At 38.6% G+C, this 15,640-nt stretch overlaps 1 protein-coding gene across 1 annotated transcript in view; it reads left to right on the top strand.

The window, feature by feature from the left end:
* The window catches only part of fermt3a (FERM domain containing kindlin 3a), a 14,909-nt gene extending 4,260 nt beyond the window's left edge, over nt 1–10,649 (top strand). Inside the window, exons 4-16 of the mRNA XM_081365380.1 lie at nt 1,856–2,089; nt 2,386–2,502; nt 2,867–3,035; nt 4,429–4,531; nt 4,981–5,088; nt 5,234–5,362; nt 6,078–6,124; nt 6,394–6,518; nt 6,594–6,700; nt 8,388–8,603; nt 8,741–8,865; nt 9,898–10,039; nt 10,156–10,649. Of these exons, the coding sequence (XP_081221506.1) occupies nt 1,856–2,089; nt 2,386–2,502; nt 2,867–3,035; nt 4,429–4,531; nt 4,981–5,088; nt 5,234–5,362; nt 6,078–6,124; nt 6,394–6,518; nt 6,594–6,700; nt 8,388–8,603; nt 8,741–8,865; nt 9,898–10,039; nt 10,156–10,335 (1,802 nt within the window). The 3' untranslated portion in view covers nt 10,336–10,649. The remainder of the gene's footprint in view (nt 1–1,855; nt 2,090–2,385; nt 2,503–2,866; nt 3,036–4,428; nt 4,532–4,980; nt 5,089–5,233; nt 5,363–6,077; nt 6,125–6,393; nt 6,519–6,593; nt 6,701–8,387; nt 8,604–8,740; nt 8,866–9,897; nt 10,040–10,155) is intronic.
* Nucleotides 10,650–15,640: the final 4,991 nt, after the last annotated feature.

The following is a 15,640-nucleotide window of genomic DNA, read 5'->3' as shown; positions in this document are numbered from 1 at the left end:
CAACCTCAGCGCACACTCACACCACTGTACATTATAAAAGCTGAGCTGAAACATCTCGCGCACGGATGTAAGTTACCTAATACAAATAAATAAAACATCTCCGGTTAACTAGCAGGACATTCATTTTCGTTTGTTGAATTAGATGCATTCTAGCGCTGAAATGTGTTCAAGCTGAGTGCTCGTTGCCGCTGTTATCAGTGGCGCGGATAGAGTGTTCTCTTGTGGCTCGCGCACAGTTTTCACTTAGATGCGCGCTTCAATCTATCGCCGTTGCGGAGACTTTCTATTCGTTGAAATCTTACAAAACAAAATGCACACAAACGCCCTGCTTGATATACAACCACTGATGAACATATTCGGTAAAATAAAAATAAAAAAAATATACGAGCGTGGATTCGAACCCAGAACCACTGACACGCTTGGCAAAAGTTCTACCACTAGACCATCGTAGAATACAAAATGTACATAGTTATCAATGCATTTACTTACGTGGAAATTCTCGGTACTAACAAAATTAGTAAATCTAGAATGACAGATGTGCCCAAAATGACCCAATGTACTAATGAAACTTATTTCTGGACATCGTAATGTTATTTTTCCTGAAAATTGTTATTGTACACAAACATGTATTGTATCTGCCCACCCATGTCGATGACATCAGCGCGGGCTAGCCGTCGACACATCGCTGGGCCTCTGGGGCGTTCTGTCATACGCATCACAATTTGATTGGCTGATAAAACACGTCAGTCAAAGTTATGATCAATTGGAAAACGGCAGCTTCAACGGAAGGCTAGCTATACTATTAGTGCTGGTCCACGGAGCTGCGTTTAGCTCAGACTCACAAAAAATAACCATATTCTTTCTGGAAATATAATCGTAACGTACTGATAGACAGTAATTGAATTTAGACATGTTCAGACACACATTAATTTAATTTTAGAAAAAAAAAATATTTTTCTATTTTGACAGGGCCAGCAGAGAAGGCCCTGCTGGCTCTGACGGCACACCACTGCTAATATTGCACCTAAATGTCGACTAACTCTCATTAGAGTGTTAGTAGAGTATTCGTTGACTGGTAGGGTTAGGCTTAGAATAAGTTGACATGTACATGCAAAGTTACTTATAGTCAGCAGAATGTCTGTTGGAGGAGCATTACAATAAAGAGTGGACAAATATCAAGCAGACAGTTTACTAATACTCTCATGAGAGTTAGTTGTCATGAAGTTGCAAATTTAAGGGACCATCAAAAAAAAGTGCTACCAAATCCTGCATGTAATGCAGCTCACAGTCATCGAACCTGTCACAGATCGATGATGAAAAAGTCCAGATGAGTCTTCTTGCATGCGTCCGTTTTTAACGCTTCTTGCCTGCCTCACAGTCTGACATTAATGAACACTGAGATCTTACAGTGTGACACGGCTCACAGCGGGGATCATGTTCGTACAGTCTGACAAGCAACAGTTGTAAAGGATTAAATTATAAATTGTACAGTGTGCACCGGGCTTAAGTAAAGTCTCAAGTCTTTCCAAACAAAGTCAAAGTCAATTTTCACTATACCCTGTTCAACGAGAGCATACAATGAACAGCAACTGGATTGAAACATTCAACTAAACGAACAAAAAAGTATCTTAAAAGTAGTACATATGAACATGAGGATGAGTAAATAATATCATTTTTTGAAAATCTCTGCCATTTCCCAACCCATTAATATTTGCACATATTCAAACGTCACAAATTTGACATCACCAAATGCTCTAATTTTTTTTGAGACATTCTTCATCCTCTTTTGTGTGTCACACAAAATGTGTTTTTAAACAAGATGAGGGTGATGACAGAATTTTCTTCTCTTCTGTAGAAATAAAGAGGGATTGGTCCGATCACGCTCTGTGGTGGGAGCAGAAGCAGCAGTGGTTGCTGAAACCGTCCTGGACGCTGGATAAATGTGGAATTCATGCAGACGCCCGACTCTTCCTCACGCCCCAACACAAGCCCCTGCGGCTGCTAATGCCCAACGCCATCAGCGTCCGCCTGAGAGTCTGCTTCTCCAGCCCTGTGTTCCGCACCGTCATGGGCATTTGCAAACTCTTGAGTGAGTGATGAGCTTCTGGCTTTGAGATCATCTACCCAGCTAACAGGGAACTTTCTCAGAACTTTGGCCAGTGTTCTGGCAAGGTTCCGTCAAAGTTATGAACAAACGTTCTTCCGGTAACCTGTGCAAGAAACAGTCAGTGTCTACAATAGATGGAAGCTTTACATCAGTTCCACACCAAACGTGGTTTAATTTTATTTAAACTATTTAAAGAATAGTTTTAATGATGCTTCAACATTTCTGATTGAAAACTACAGCATGACACCTGTATATTACATTTGTTTTCTCTTTTTTAGACATTCGCCACCCAGAGGAACTATCGCTACTTTGGCCAGTAGAAGGGAAAAAGAAAAAGAAAGATAAAGATGTTGAGGCAGAGGAGTATGACATCACCTGCTCACCACTTCCTTCAAGTGAGCTATACATATACAGAAAATATTAATACCAAACCAATTCCAAAATACCAAACCAAAGGACTTATTTAGCATACTTAACTGTTGCTACAATCAGAAATGGAAACAGAATGACCTTTATTTTAATTTATGGTTACACAAACACACTCACAAGGATTTTGTCTTGGTTGCAGGAGCTTGCAGTGAAAAAAGAATGAACTTTTATGTGTATATCACAGTACAAACACCTTTCATCATTATAATGCCGGCACAATTTATTTATTAATTCAAGTAAAGTTCATGTAAATCTGCTCTAAAATTAAATTTGGATGTTTAGTTATTATTATTATTTTTAAAATATATTTGCTAATTTGTGCAATTGCAGGCACCATCCTGAAGCTTGCCAATGGCATGCCTGCTTTCTATGCTGAATCTCCTGAAACTGAGGCTGTGTACAAGATGCTGGCGGTCAGTCAGCCTCCCCCGGCCCCAGAGACCATTGCTAAAATGTACCGGACAACTAATGTAATGGAGAAAGCACAAATTAACAGCAGGTAGAGTAATACGCTAAAGGCAACATGCAGTATACAGGGCCACTAAATTCAATGAAATACTGAATATTGCGTGTGTGAAAATGTTCTTTACGGTGCACTCAGAAAGTATTCAGAACCCATACATTTTTCACATTTTGCTTTGTGCAGCCTTATGCCAAAACACCATATAGCACAAAGCAAAAACAGATTTGTGATAACTTTGCAAATTTATTTAAAAGATACTCATTTTTTTTAGAGCCTTTGTCTCAAGTCCAAAAGTTTTTTTTTTGCAGTGATGCCATAGAACAGGGATAGACAACTCCGGTCCTGGAGGGCCACTGTCCTGCAGAGTTTGGCTCCAACTCTAATTAAACACACCTGAACAAGGCAATCAGTGTTTTCAGGTTTACTAAATAGATACAGGCAGGTGAGTTTTTATCAGGGCTGAAGCTAAACTCTGCAGGACAGTGGCCCTCCAGGACCGGAGTTGTCTATCCCTGCCATAGAAGAACCATTTTTGGCTCCCCAAAGAACCTTTCAGTGAACAGTTCTTGTTGTGAAGAACATTAATAATCTATCAAATCTTTTTCGACTATAAAGAACGTTTAGTGGAATCGTTTAGTGGTTTCACAGAGCTACAGGTACTTAACTGAACCACCAATGCCAATAAAGAACCTTTATTTTTAAGAGTGTATGATGAAGCTTTGTATACCTGGATTTTCTGCCATTCTTCTCCACAGATCCCCTTGAGTTCTGTCAGGTTGGATGTGGACCCACATTTCCAGGTTTCTCCAGAGATGTTTGATTGGGTTCAAGTCCAGGCTTTGTTTGGACCAGTACATGACATTCACAGAGTTGCCCCTTAGTCACTCTTGCATTGTCTTGGCTGTGTGCTTAGGGTCGTTTGAAGTTGAACCAGTGGCCCAGTATGAGGTCCTGAGTGCTCTAGACCAGGCTTTCAATAAGGATATCTTTGTGTTTTGCTGCATTCAGATTTCCTTCTACCCTGACGAGTACCCTAGTCTCTGAAAAAAATTCGCCATTAGGCTATGACATATAGTGAAAAAATAAAGCGGTCTGAATACTTTCTGAATCCACTGTGCATTTTCTAAACTTGAACTGCTCACCATTTTACTATAAGCAGTAATGGTCCAATGGTAATTTCATATTTTTTGGACATTTACCATGGCAGTACTTTTTTAGGTATTATGGTAACATGTAAATACCATAGTACATGAATATGGTATTCATTCAGTCTATTCATCAGTGTTCAACCATCAGTGTGATACCAGTCTGATCCCATCACACAGTACCTGCACATTTAGGATTTTATCAGTCGATACATGACCCCAGCTACAGTTGTATACAGTGCGCATTGTAAAAAATATGCTGTAATGATAATATCTCTGCTCAGGTGGTTGGATTCGTCCCGTTCTCTCCTACAACAGGGAGTCAAAGAAAATGATAAACTCCAACTGCGTTTCAAATACTACAGCTTTCACGACATCACACCACAGGTAGGCATGACGCCATTCAGTCTGTTCTTCATAGTGTTTGGCCAAATAACCATCAAATACGTGCAAAATGAGCAAAAAACAGCTTTAACCAGTAAATATCATTACAACCCATCACATTATTTAGGTTAAATATTTTTTTCCGATAATCTGTAAAACAGGGATAACTCAGATTTGTCACCAGCAACAGAATTTATCAATGTAAATATAAAACACTTTATTTGGTTGGAAACTTAATTCTGTTTCTACTTAAAGAGGTCAGACTTTGATGATGTCAAGTTTTTTTTAAATAGTATTTTTCATAAAATGCATAATCTACAGACAGTAAAAACAGCAATACTTATTTTTTAACAAAAACTTTTCATAAACATTCAAATCTAAATAATGTTTCTTTTGTCCTCTTCTCCCCCATATAAATTATGAAATATTTGATCCTGATATGTACCTATCAGACTGATGTGGTGCGCCTGACACAGCTGTATGAGCAGGCGAGGTGGGCCCTCCTGCTGGAAGAAATTGAATGCACAGAAGAAGAGATGATGGTCTTTGCTGCCTTACAGGTATAGGTGATGGAGAGCAGATATCAGTGCATCATACTCATGAACAATGATCTATCTAAACACAACTGAAGCTTAAGTGAAAGTTATTCAGTTATTCAGAAAGTTTTTATGATCTTTTTTGTGTGTGTGTGTGTGATCACATCAGTACCACATTGGGAAAGTGTCTCTAACGGAGCAGTTTGTGGCATCCAGTCCGGCTATGGATGATCTAGATTCAGCTCTACAGTGCCTGGAAGTGAAAATGGAAGGAGAGAGCAGTGCAGACGACATGCTGGTCAGTTTCGTGACATACACACATGCCTTTAACAATAGAGAACAGGCACATATTTAAATTCTCACAAAAAATAAATGCAAGGACAAGACTACACCAATTGCATATGACAAAACAGACAGACAGGCCTACAGGATCAGGATGAAGTTAACAAAACAAGCATAGCGCGAGCATAGATATAGAACAAGTAACAAGGAGAGAAGCAAAAACAGGTCAGAAACCAGTGGCTGATGAGAATCAGCTGTGTTCTGCCACCACGTGGAGAAAGGAAACAAAAACAATGCAAAGAAAAGGCAGAGATGACAGATATCCAACCCAAGTCTTGACAAATGTTGACTTTTAGATGACCTTTAAGCATGATTTCAGCAATACAACCATTATGAAAACAAAACCATCTATGAAAAAAGAAAAGAAAAAGAAAAAAGAAAAGCCCGTATTGTCAGGAAATGAATGAACGGTATTAAATAACATAAAACCAGATGTGAAAACTTGCCCAAAACTGATATTTATGAATACTCTTGTCACAGTTCACAGTGGTTTTATTTATTCTTTGTTTACTCGAGACATATCATAAAAAAATATGATGATATTGGAAAAGTAATTTGATGTTTCAAACCATCCCAATATCATAATTTTGGTGATAGTCACAAAGTCACTTAGATGTATGGGTCATGTGAAATGACTGTTGGCATCTCTAACATCTCAAATGTCCATACAGGAAACAATGACAGCGCCAGAACTACATGACTACTTGAAAATATTCAGGTAAGACACAAATCCCAGCCCCCCTCCAACATGCATACCTCACTTTTTTTTTTGTGGGAAACTCAATTCAGACACATATTCAGTTCTGACAATATAGTAACATAGCTAGATAATTTAGATATTATGTTTAAACTGTGTAGCCAAAGGAATCTAGGGAAGTTTTTCCTTTTTTGCCACAGTGCGTATTCACAACGTGTATTGTGAAAAGTGCTATAAAAACAGCCCTCACGTTTTACGACTAATATCCCTGTGGTTTTACCTTCTCTCAGACCGAAGAGGCTGACACTGAAAGGATATAAACAATACTGGTTTACATTTAAGGATACAACCATCTCCTACTACAAGAGTAAAGAGGAAAGCAGTAAAGAACCAATTCAACAGATGAACCTTAAAGGTGATCACACACTCATCTATTAAAACATGTATGTACTTGTCACACAGACGCACAACAAGTCTCTCATCAACACAGGTTGCGAGGTGGCCCCTGATGTAAGTGTTGCTGGGCAGAAGTTTTGTATCAGGTTGCTGATACCCGGGCCAGAGGGCATGAATGAGGTCTACTTGCGCTGTGAGCATGTAAGTCAATGATTATCTGTGTACAACAGCTCAGCTATGACATCAGTATGTATACTCATATGTGTTGGTTAGCCAATTTTGTTTTTTTTCAATGGCTGGAGCATCTAGGGAGTGGCCAATTTAGTCCTGTCTGTTAATGCAAACGTCTAATGAGCCAACCACATGGCAGCGACTCATCACATAAAGTGTAATGTAAATGTAATGTAAAGGTTCTATATAGAACCCTAAAGGGTTTTGTCAATCGCTTCATATATAGAATCGTTTAAGGGTTCCCAGCATGGGATGGTTTTATGGATTTAGTTTTATTTAATTAATTGTGTTTATTTTTTTTTTTTTATGAATTAAGCAGCTTGTAAACACACTTTAACACTAGAAGAAATTGAAATTGTTAAACATGAAGCATTCTCATAAAGTGTTATTTTAAATTAAGTCAAGAACCCTAGGGATTCTACATAGAACCCAACTGAAACCTTTTTTTTTTTTTTTGGAGAAAACTGCCATTATATGTATTATAACTGAAAACATCATAGACATAGTGTAATAAAACAAACACTGAAATTTAAATTTTTTAGGTTTTCTTACCACTATTCTGAAGATGAAGAAGTCATAAAGAAGTAGTTATGGAAGCAAAATAGCCTAAAATCTCAAAATTGACTAGCAGTGTTGGGGTTTAGTGCATTACAATTAATGCGAGTTATGTAATCAGATTACTTTTTAGAAAGTAACCAAAGTAATACATTACTTTAAATTTACAATAAAATATCAGAGTAACTTTTTCAAATAAATAACGCAAGTTACTTTGTTTTCCCATTTATCTATTTACCGTTTCTTGTTCCCATGTTGAGGTGTTGTGTGCGCTGTGTGAATGTGATGGTTAGTTCTAGACTAAATGTTAGCATGCATTTACTCATCTCACTTGCACAAAAACAAAATAAAAGAATAATAAAATTCTTAACAAAATTCCTCAAAATAAAAGAAAATTAAATGCAAACTTAGAATATTATGCTAACCTGCAATAATTAAACATGTTAAATTACACAAATATACTTTATGTATTTAATCTTACTTTATTAAATAATGTCTTTGCTGCTGACCTTCGATTATCCAATTTAACCATACTAATAAGCAAAAATGTTTTTAAAAAAATTGTTTCACCCTATTCTTTTGCAATCCATAATGGCAGCACAGCTGAAAGGTTTGTTTGAGCGGTGCCCTCTTCTGTACAGGTGTGAATTTGCATTTCCTTCAGCCTGAGGCTTATTCATTTCACTTTTGGTGGGAAGGGACCTTTACATTTGCCTAAAATATAACTTTTTTTGTTGTTATTTAAAAAACAAGCAAGCCCAGCCCAAGTGAGGAAAAAGTAATGCAAAAGTAATGTAACGCATAACTTTCCATAAAAGTAACTAAGTAACGTAGTTACTTTTCAGGGATTGACACAATTGTCACTATATATCAGTTGTGTTTGTTAGTTTCGTTTTCTGTGGGTTTACATTCAGTAGAATGTACAGGGGTGTGTTTCCTAAAAACATTGTGAACCTAATTAGATTGTAGAGCTTAAAAAAATATTAGATCCTTCTGACATGCCAGGAATATTGGATCCAGTCTCTACCAAATCCCATCAGAAGATATCCTTTTTGTTTGGTTTTAAAATAGCAATAAAACTCTGACTCTGTCTTGTTCGTAGGAGCAACAGTACAGCCGATGGATGGCAGCATGTCGTTTGGCCTCGAAAGGCAAGACTTTGGCTGACAGCTCCTTCTCTAGTGAGGTGCAGAGCATCCAGTCATTCTTGGCCATGCAGAAAACCACACCTAGTAATAACACAGCTCAGACAGATGAGAGTATTAATACACACAGCCTCGTCTCTCCACGCTACCAGAAGAAGTACAAACCCAAACAGGTACCACGTTTCTGGGTCATTGGAATACACTTGAACTGGTTAATTACTGCATTATTAATCTTGAGTGTGACGTTTCATCCCTGCTTTTTTTTGTTCCTCTTGAACTTAATCTCTCTCTCCCTTTCTCTCTTGTTCAGCTCACGCCGAGAATCCTGGAGGCCTATCAGAATGTAGCTCAGATCTCATTAACAGATGCCATTCAGAAGTTCCTTCAGATCTGGCAGGCTCTGCCTGACTTTGGCCTCTCTTATATTGTAGTGAGGTGAGTTTAGTAAAACTTGTTTGTAGGTAGAGCCTGTCATGCACCACTTCTTTTTAAGACTGTGAATCATGGTAGTCTAATGGTGTAATTTTATAGTATGCATGAGGGCCAGGTTCAGATCCTAACACAAATAATATGACATTTATTTTCCCGCTGATTAATGGCTTCAACAGAAATATGTACCATCCATTTATAACCTTAAAGTAGGTCTGTCTTGAAACATTTAAAGGGACAGATCACCCAAAAATGATGTCATTAATGCCTCACCTTCATGTCGTTCCAAACCCGAAAGACTTTCGTTCATCTTCGGAACACAAATGAAGATATTTTAAATGAAATCTGAGAGATTTCTGTCCCTCAATTGACAGCTACACAACTACCACTTTCAAGCCAATGTGCATTCACGCAACAACGTCTGCTCTCACTTCAACACAACACACACGTGTCGTGGTGCTCTCGTGAACGCGCGTTGGAGATTAATATTTTGTAAATAAAGTGGTAAATTGTGTTTTTTGCGCAAACAAAGCACTTGGTCGCTTCATAAAATTGAGGTTGCACCACTGGAGTCACATGGATTACTTTAATGTCTTTACTACCTTTCTGGGGCTTGAAAGTGGTAGTTGTGTAGCTGTCAATGGAGGGACAGAAATCTCTCAGATTTCATTTGAAAGATCTTCATTTGTGTTCCAAAGATGAATGAAAGTCGTATGGGTTTGGAATGACATGAGGGCGAGCAATTAATGACAGAATTTTCATTTTTGGGTGAAATACACCCCTTTAAAGTTAAATTTCTCATTTTGAGAAAATGAAAGAAACCTAAACCCAACTGTGCTCTATTCTGTTTGATGTAACACTTTACCTTTAACTATTTAGAAAACAATATACATTTTGATACCATTTGCTAACAGAAAATGTTATTAATAATAATAATGATATTGCTGAGTAAAAGAATCTAAGCAAAATAATCAATTACAATCAGATTGTAAGTGACATCAGAAACAGCATGTACAATTTCTGTCCTCATAAATGCAGGTTTAAGGGTTGCCGCAAGGATGAGGTGCTCGGCATTGCCAATAATCGTTTAATCCGTATTGACCTGAGTGTTGGAGATGTTGTGAAAACCTGGAGATACAACACCATGAGGCAATGGAATGTCAACTGGGACATCAAACAGGTAATCTGTCTTTATGTGTATTATGAGATTTTTGTAGTGCAAAAGCTTCTTCCAAGCTCTCGGATTGATATCAAATATCACTGTCAAATAATGAATCCCTTCCCTATCTGTACCAGGTTGCCATTGAGTTTGATGGCAATGTGAACATCGCATTTAGCTGTGTAACTGCAGATTGTAAGATTGTCCATGAGTACATCGGTGGCTACATCTTCATGTCTACACGAGGACGAGAGCAGAGTGACATCCTGAATGAGGAGCTGTTTCACAAACTGACAGGCGGCCATGAAGCTCTATGAGGGGAAAGAAAAGTCTGTGCACCTATGGACTGCCAAAATATGAAGACAAAAAAAAACATCTGAGAAATGTTTATTAATAACCCCAAACGCATAAATACACACACAGATATGGTCATTCATGAGTATTTACCTGAAAAACAACAACACTATTGTGTCTTCAAGGGTTTGTGAGACCTGAGGTGTTAGCAATGTGGTATTTCTCTGTTTTTGTCTTATTTGGCTTTGATCATTCTAATGGTATGTTATCTCCAATGACAACACCATATCCTGTAGTTATTAAATTTTAATGTCAAACCTTGACCGGTATTTACTTTAATTTTTTTAAGTTTTGTTTCTAATGCATCTTATTGTTATTGTTGTCTTTTTATTATATTTTAATTTGGGGGGGGGGGGGGTGTTGTGAGTGAGCTCAATGGGTCGACTTCGGAGCTCAAGCTTTTGGGTTCTTGTTTTAAGTAGCAATGAAATACCATGGTGTACAGCGTTGGCAGGCTAGGATACAATGATCAACTTTGCAGCTCAAGCGTTAAAAAGGATACACTGTGGTGACATTATTTGGCGCAGGAAACCACAAAGCTAGTTTCACAAGCCTTGCACACAGAAGACGATGAAAAAGAGCATCCTGTGCACTAAAATGAATTTTGAATCAAGTATGCTAAAGGATGGAGACTTGAATTGCAATTATATATGGATATTATTCTAAAATGGTGAATATTATACTAATATTATATTTTGTATAAATAAAATATACAAATATAAAAGATTTATACATTTTCTACGTTTAATATATTTTATAATATACACCACTTTACTGATATTAATTTGTTACGTCTTTCATCAGAATTATGGGCAAATAATTGCCTGGTTCTGCATTAGGAATTTAGCATTAAAACACGATTGAATGATTTAAATAAAATGTAATCACAACCACATATTTGATTGTAGGCCTGTTTTCAAAGGTTTAGAGAGAACTGGAGAGGTAATGGACGCACACCTACTGCCTTTGCCACAAACATCCCAGTAGTGATGGGAGAAACCAAGGCTGCGACTGAAATCGCATACTGTCTTAGGTACTTATTACTTTAAAAAAGTATGTTCTATATAGTAGTATGAATGCAATCTGGATGTACATTTGCCACGTTGTAATTACAACATTACCCACCAGCGTCAGATCTCTTCAAAACCTCGCTCCACCTTACCTTTCAGATCTCTTACAGCCCTACACCCCTTCTCGAACTGTCCGTTCCTCTTCATTGGGTCTCCTCCATACACCTTCTGCTCGCCTAACCACCTTGGGCCATAGGGCCTTTAGCCGTGCTTCTCCTCACCTTTGGAATTCTCTCACAGTCAACATCCGTAATTCAGAATCGATAACTCAATTTAAAGTCAAACTTGAAACGTATATATTCAGAATTGCTTATCCTCCATGATTAGCCTACTTTGTGCACTCAAATCTAGTACTTTTTTATTCTATTTATTTTATTTTTTAAGTTGTCATGTTTGTAATTGTTGCTCTCCCCTTTTTTATCGTTTATTCTATTGCCATTGTTATTTACTGTTATCTCTTAATTTAATATTGTTATTGTTGCTGCGACATGATGTATGGTGACCTTGAGTGATTTGAAAGGCACCTTAACCAAAATGCATTATTATTATTATTAAACAAACAATGTGGAGGGTGGGGGGAGCCAGGAGCAAGAGGAGCCAGATGTTGGTTCAAAGACCAGCCAGGGTGAAGTCGAGGGAGGGAGGAGCCATTGTGAAAACTTGTCAGACAACACCCTAGGGATGACCGGTGGAGATGGAGCTGCTGGAGATGATGAGCCGAAGCACCCACACAACTTCGATGGCACTGGAGACCGAGGTGGAGCTGTGGCGACGAGCATCCGAGGAGGAACCAGGGAGACTGACAACTGCGGCTTAGCCGGTGGGACTGAGGACGAAGGTGGAGCCGGGAGGAAGACGGAGCTGAAGGTGCCGGCATGATATAAATATAAATAAATATTATACATATATATAGGCCATATAATCCATTTCCACAGTGGCAGGGATGTGAGCGGGGCTTACTTCCTAGCCCTTGAACTCCACAAGCAATCCCTCAGCAAAGCAGTGTTGCGGGCTCACGCATTTGGTCAGACTCTCCGTGTGACTCAGGCTCCAGGGCAATGTCATTCTCCGTCCTCATTGCAGGCTCAGGCTTGTCCATTGCGGTTGGCCGATTTCCACAGTCTGTGGCGTGCTCTTGCAACTCCACCGCGCAGCTGTGGAGTGGGTGCTGGTATCCTGTGGATCATCCTTCACTGTTGATGACATCACTCCAAACCCAATGCCCAGCCAGAACCCATCGGTCGGGATAATGCAGTTTGAGCCCATGGCGGGCATCAGTTGTACACTCGTTATAACGGTGCATTGTGGGATTGAATGAGTGCACTCAGTAATGTCCGCTGTGGTTTCAGACACTACTACAAATGGCTGTCCCCTCAAATAGTGCCCTGTTTAAGGGAACAGGGGGCGATTTCAGACACAGCCTGGGTCAGATGACAGGCACAGGGAAAACAGAACCTAAACACAATCAAAACAGAGCATACAAGTTACAATAGTTAGTGTTTTTGTATTGTAACAATATTATTATTGTTATTATTATTATTAGGGGCAAAGCACAGAAGGTGCAAAGACACATATTGTTTCCGTTGGTTGTCGTCTTCTGATTCCTCGGCTCATGTCTTTCTGAAAACCCTACTTTTTCGCACTTGCACTAAACATTTAGTCCGATTTTCACCCAAATTGGCTGTGATCATCTTCAGACCATGCTGGCAAGAAGTTGTTCAACTGACCAAACCATACTCCTATAGCACATCAACAAATTTGCTCTGGCATACTGTGATGAAATTTGGTGGTACCTAGCTGTCCAACAATCACAATCATGACTTGAGGGTACTTGCAGTTCTTGCACAGTGCCACCAACTGGTCAGGAGATATGACAAATTAGCTAACATTTTTGCTACAAAACCTGTTTTTAAATCGTGCTTTATAAAGGGCTTTGTTAAACTTGTTCAGTTTGCACAAATATTGACATGCCTTGTAAAATAAAATGCTTATTATTTTTCAACATATGCTTCGGCTGTTATTTACTGAGGAATATTATTAAAACGATCACACACTTTTTAGATTATGGTCCAATTCTCACTATTAACTAACTAAACGACTTTAGCCTCATTAAACTCCTAATCACTGGTTATTAATGGTTAGTAAAGTAGTGGTTAGTTTGGGTATTGGGTAAGATTAAGCAATATGGTCATGCAGAATTTAGGCATTGTTATTGTAAACAGCCAATAAACAGCAATAAACAGCCAATATCCGTATAATAGCCTATGCATGCTAATAAACAACTAGTAATGTATCATTTGTGCCAGCCTCCATTAAGCTGCTGAATGATGTGAAATAGAGCTGTGTACAATAAATATGTGAGCACTTCAGCACTTTACTTTACTTTACTTATCCCAGTGCAATAGGGCAACGTGCAATAAACAGCACCTTAGCTTATGCACTTTACACAAACTTCAGTGCAATGGAGCAATGTGCAACAACCACACTAGCGCTTGCACTTAAATCCATGGAACTGTGTTGTCAGCAATGCCCTTTTTTCTTCTTTTTTTATTTTTATTTTTTAAGTACAATATGTCGCTGCTCCTCAGGTTTTTGTCGATGTGTTTTGTGATGTCTTTTGTGATGTTTTTATGAAGCAACTCTGCACTGTGCCCAAGCAGAATTTCCCCTTGGGGACAATAAAGTTAACCTACCTACCTAGTTAATAGCGAAAATTGAACTGTAAACTAAAGTGTTACCATTAAAATTAAATGAGGAGACACAGTTAACTATACATGTTAAATACTGTTTGTTTTGTATGTATCATGCAGGGTTCCTAGTAACAGTACAATCCATCACGTGATACTTGCTACTTTTCTCCGCGTTGGCCATAATGGACAGACACATGTGTTCGTGATCACTGTATTGCGGGCTCGCGCATCTGGTCAGACTCTACGTGTGCAAATACGTTTAAACTATGATACAGTTCAGCATACAGATGTTTAGACTAAAAATGTTCTAAGATATAAATGCAGCTCAGTAGGACCAGAGCCAGAGAGAGAGAGAGAGAGTTGCGACAACGGAAGTTCAAAATGCTTGGTTGTTGTCACGTGATTCGCGTAGACCTCAGATAGTTCCAGGAAGTGCTTCGGCGCCAATTCAAATCAGAGAGCAGAACTTTGATTTTTGGTAGTTTGTAGTCAATAAATTAATTGATTTACAATATGTATATAATACACTGACACGTGAATGTAGGTACAGCAATGTTATTTTTAAAAGACAAAAAACTGCTAATATTTAACCAGCGTCAACCAGCGTTGCCTGCCTTTAGCCGCGTTTCCACCGCAGGAACTTTCCCCAGGAACTAGGAACTTTGGGCTGGTACTCGATGTGTTTACACCGCAGGAACCAGGGTCTAAATGAAGTTCCGGGTAAATATTTCCCCCTCCGATAGTCCCTGCTCACGAGGTAGTACTTTTTCAAAGTTCAGGAACTTTCAGGGGTGGGACTTGTGCGCTGCACAAGCTGATTGGTTGTGTTCACGCCGCATTTTGGTTGGATGACTCCACGCAGCATTTTCTTTATTTTTAACCTCCCTTTTAAAAAGTGGCTTCATGCAGTAAAGTTGTCTGTCTGCAAATATGGAATTTAATTAAAAAAACTGGGGGACTGGCGACGAGTTTCAGGCTTTATTATTTGGGTATTTGTGGAAGAGGAACTTTCTGCGCGTTCGTCACAGCCATCTCACGGCCAATGTCCGCAATAGCTGATAACATACAATTTTATATCTAACGTTAGCATTACGAGCTCTGAACACGCTTTATCAGTGCTCGTCTCTTTTCTGCCACAGCTTTTAATATTAAGTCATTATGTTTACACATTGTCATCTATTGCAAGGCAAACCATGTTACAAATTTACTATAACAGGATTGAAATAGCGCATTGAGGTTGGTAACAAACAACTATTTACAAGACTGTCACTATTTATGATTGATAGACGGGGTTCAGGCTTTTTTTAAGAGTATTTGCGCAAAAGGAAATTTTTGCGCGTTCGTCCCAGTCATCTCACAACGTACCTTGTCTAATTTTATACGCATACGAGCTTTCTGAACACGCTTTAGTATCAGTGCTCGTCTATTTTGTTATGTTAATTAGCCTACCTCGTTAGTAAACCAATAACTGCAGCACAGTTTGAATCTCCTCCATACTTATAAATGTG

Source organism: Scardinius erythrophthalmus, assembly GCF_964197995.2.
Source record: "Scardinius erythrophthalmus genome assembly, chromosome: 5".
Taxonomy (NCBI): Eukaryota; Metazoa; Chordata; class Actinopteri; order Cypriniformes; family Leuciscidae; genus Scardinius; species Scardinius erythrophthalmus.
The sequence above is the reverse complement of the archived record's forward strand: the minus strand, read 5'-3'. Positions and strand labels throughout refer to the sequence as shown.